This window comes from Jaculus jaculus, chromosome 10 (genome assembly GCF_020740685.1).
Source record: "Jaculus jaculus isolate mJacJac1 chromosome 10, mJacJac1.mat.Y.cur, whole genome shotgun sequence".
NCBI lineage: Eukaryota > Metazoa > Chordata > Mammalia > Rodentia > Dipodidae > Jaculus > Jaculus jaculus.
This window is the reverse complement of record NC_059111.1, coordinates 25670498-25673281: the sequence shown is the minus strand read 5'-3', so window position 1 is coordinate 25673281 and position 2784 is coordinate 25670498. Positions and strand designations below refer to the sequence as shown.

Below are 2784 nucleotides of genomic sequence, written 5' to 3'. Positions count from 1 at the left end.
CTCGAGATGTTTGCCTTCTCCGCCTAGTTCCTGGTCAGGTACCATAGGCCATTTTGGTTTAGCTTGTTGCTAAGAATGGAAAGGTAGTGACACTAGACTTGGTGGCTTTTACTAGAAGGTTTCACTTGACCTCATTCTGCACCTTTGTTGATTCCAGGGCACAAGTGATTTGTCATGCCCATTACACACACTTTTGTGGGTTAAGTATTCTCTACTCTGTCCCGCTTGCTTTAAAAAAAAAAAAAGTTGAAATACTTGTGGGCAGTTGTGTTAAAAGGTTTAATAGTCAAGTTACACATGAAATCTAGGCACATAGGCAGCAGCAGCAGTTTTAAGTACCAAGCAGTTGGTGTGTGTGAGGTGGAGTAATATCTGGCATTACATGAGCGTCGGTAGTGTCTTGAGAAGATTCCAGAGTTAAGTCAGGCCGTTAGGTGAGCTGTGACTGCTGTTGCTGCAGCACATTAGTTAATAGGACCGTCATCCCTTTCCCTCTTCCCCCAGCAGCTTGTCACTGGCAGATCTGTTAAGTAAGCCAGCAGCTTGTTACATCCACCTCGACCCAAGTCCAAAATGGCCAGCCTTTCCGTTCGGGAAGGAGAATGGATCTCATCTGACACTTGGACAGGAAGCAATATTTAAACTATCTGCCTGGGAAAGAATTAGCTAGGCCAGTGCTATGTACCCTGAACTAGGAATGGGACAGAGTCGCCATGCCCAACCCCAGACACCTGGAGCTAGGAAAGTGCTTGGACAGCTGCCTTAGCAGAAACCCCAGGACAGCCCCAAACTACTTTTTTTTCTCTTGGTAAAAGGAATCAATGATATCTTTGTACTTCTCCAGAACTGTGAGCCGTTTCAGTTTCATGGTAGGGCCTGAAAGAGAGATTTGAAGAAAGAAGTGAGGTCCAGGCTGGGAGACTCCAGAAAGTATAAGAAAAAGACAAACTTGGAAGACTCCAAAAAGTATAAGACAAAGACATAAACTTAGGGAAACCCAAAAGTCGGGGAGTTAGGGAGACATATAGCTGAGGCCGTGTAGCTAGCCTCGAAGGTGATGGCATTTTTATCCCTTGCGCTGCCCTGTTCCAAGGTGGGTGAGGGTTGGTCTGCAATCAGAATTCAGAGGACATGATAGGGTGCCACTTCCAAAATTAGAAATGACTCCAGGTTCTTTCTAGTATATACTGAAAATGTAGCCATGTCCAGCTTCCCGTTGACCTGTTCCCATCCTTGTCCTCAATTCTTTCCCTTAAATGAACACACTTAGCCCTTGGAATACAGTAGGAATGGTTCCAGGACTTCAGATACCTAAATCAAAGTGCTCAAATCTAGCTGGTGCTTTAATCCCAACACTTAGGAAGGAGGCAGAGGTAGGAGGATCGCCATGAGGTCGAGGCCACCCTGAGACTACAGAGTGAATTCCAGGTCAGCCTGGGCTAGGGTAAAACACTACCTCAAAAAACAAAAACAAAACAAAATTCCCATATATTTTAATTAATTATTTATTTTTGGTTTTTCGAGGTAGAGTCTCACTCTAATTAAGGCTGACTTGGAATTTACTCTGTAGTCTCAGGGTGGCCTTGAACTCACGGTGATCCTCCTACCTCTGCCTCCCGAGTGCTGGGATTAAAGGCGTGTACCACCACGCCTGGCTTTCCCATATATTTTAAATCATCTCTAGATGGCTTATAGCGATAGGTTTGGTTGATACAACAGAATAGCAAGTAATACTGGAATCTAGTGAGTAAAGGTCAAGAATGTGGCTCAACGGGCTGCAGAGATGGTTTAGTGGTTAAGGTGCTTACCCGTGAAGCCTAAGGATGCATGTTTGACTCTCTAGGTCCCACGTAAGCCAGATGCACAAGGTGACACAAGTGTGCAAGGTTACACATGTGCACAAGGTGACATGAATCGAGTTCAGTTGCAGTAGCTGGAGGCCCTGGCATACCAGTTCTCTCTCATAAAAAAAATTATGGGCTGGAGAGATGGCTTAGTGGTTGAGGTGCTTGCCTGCAAAACCTTAGGACCCAGGTTAAACTCCCCAGAACCCATGTAAGCCAGATACACATAGTGGTGCATGCATCTGGACTTTGTTTGCAGTGGCTAGAGGCCTTGATGTGGCCATTCTCATTCTCTCTGCCTCTCTCTTTCTCTCTGATAAATAAGAAATAAACAAATAAAAATTTAAAGATGACAAAAGAGCAAAAGGCTGGGTGTGGTGGCACACACCTTTAATCTCAGCACTTGGGAGACAGAGGTAGGAGGATTGCCATGAGTCTGAGGCCACCCTGAGGAAATTCCAGGTCAGCCTGAGCTAGAGTAAGATGCTACCTCATAAAATAAAATAAAACAAACAAAAGAAAGCAAGGTTGCACTGTGGAGAGTGGTTAAAGAGCTTGCCTGCAAAGCCTAAGGACCCAGGTTCAATTCCCCACGTAAGCTAGATGCACAAGGTGGCACATGCTTCTGGGGCGTTCATTTGCAGTGGCTAGAGGTCCTGGAAGCATCCATTCTCTATCTGACTCTCTCTCAAGTAAATTAAAAAAACAAAACAAAACAAAACAAAAAACCCCAAGGTTGAAAGGACTTTGACTTGGGGTCCTGAAGAATTTAGAATTCCTTTTGTGCCTAATGAACTGTGTAACTGAAGCATCAAGATTAGGGTCATTTATAAATTTCTTTGAGAGGGCATCTTCCATTTGATTAACCTTGAATTCAATTTGAGCATATTGATGGGACGGGTCCAACATTGTTGAATCCAGAATGGATGTAGAGGTGACT

The 2784-nt window shown here is 44.4% G+C and overlaps 1 protein-coding gene across 1 annotated transcript in view; it reads right to left on the bottom strand.

Annotated features, from left to right (window-relative positions):
* Positions 1–260: 260 nt before the first annotated feature.
* The window catches only part of Acsbg1 (acyl-CoA synthetase bubblegum family member 1), an 83874-nt gene continuing 81350 nt past the window's right edge, over positions 261–2784 (bottom strand). The window contains exon 14 of the mRNA XM_045160729.1: positions 261–876. Coding sequence (XP_045016664.1) covers positions 791–876 — 86 coding nt within the window. The 3' untranslated portion in view covers positions 261–790. The remainder of the gene's footprint in view (positions 877–2784) is intronic.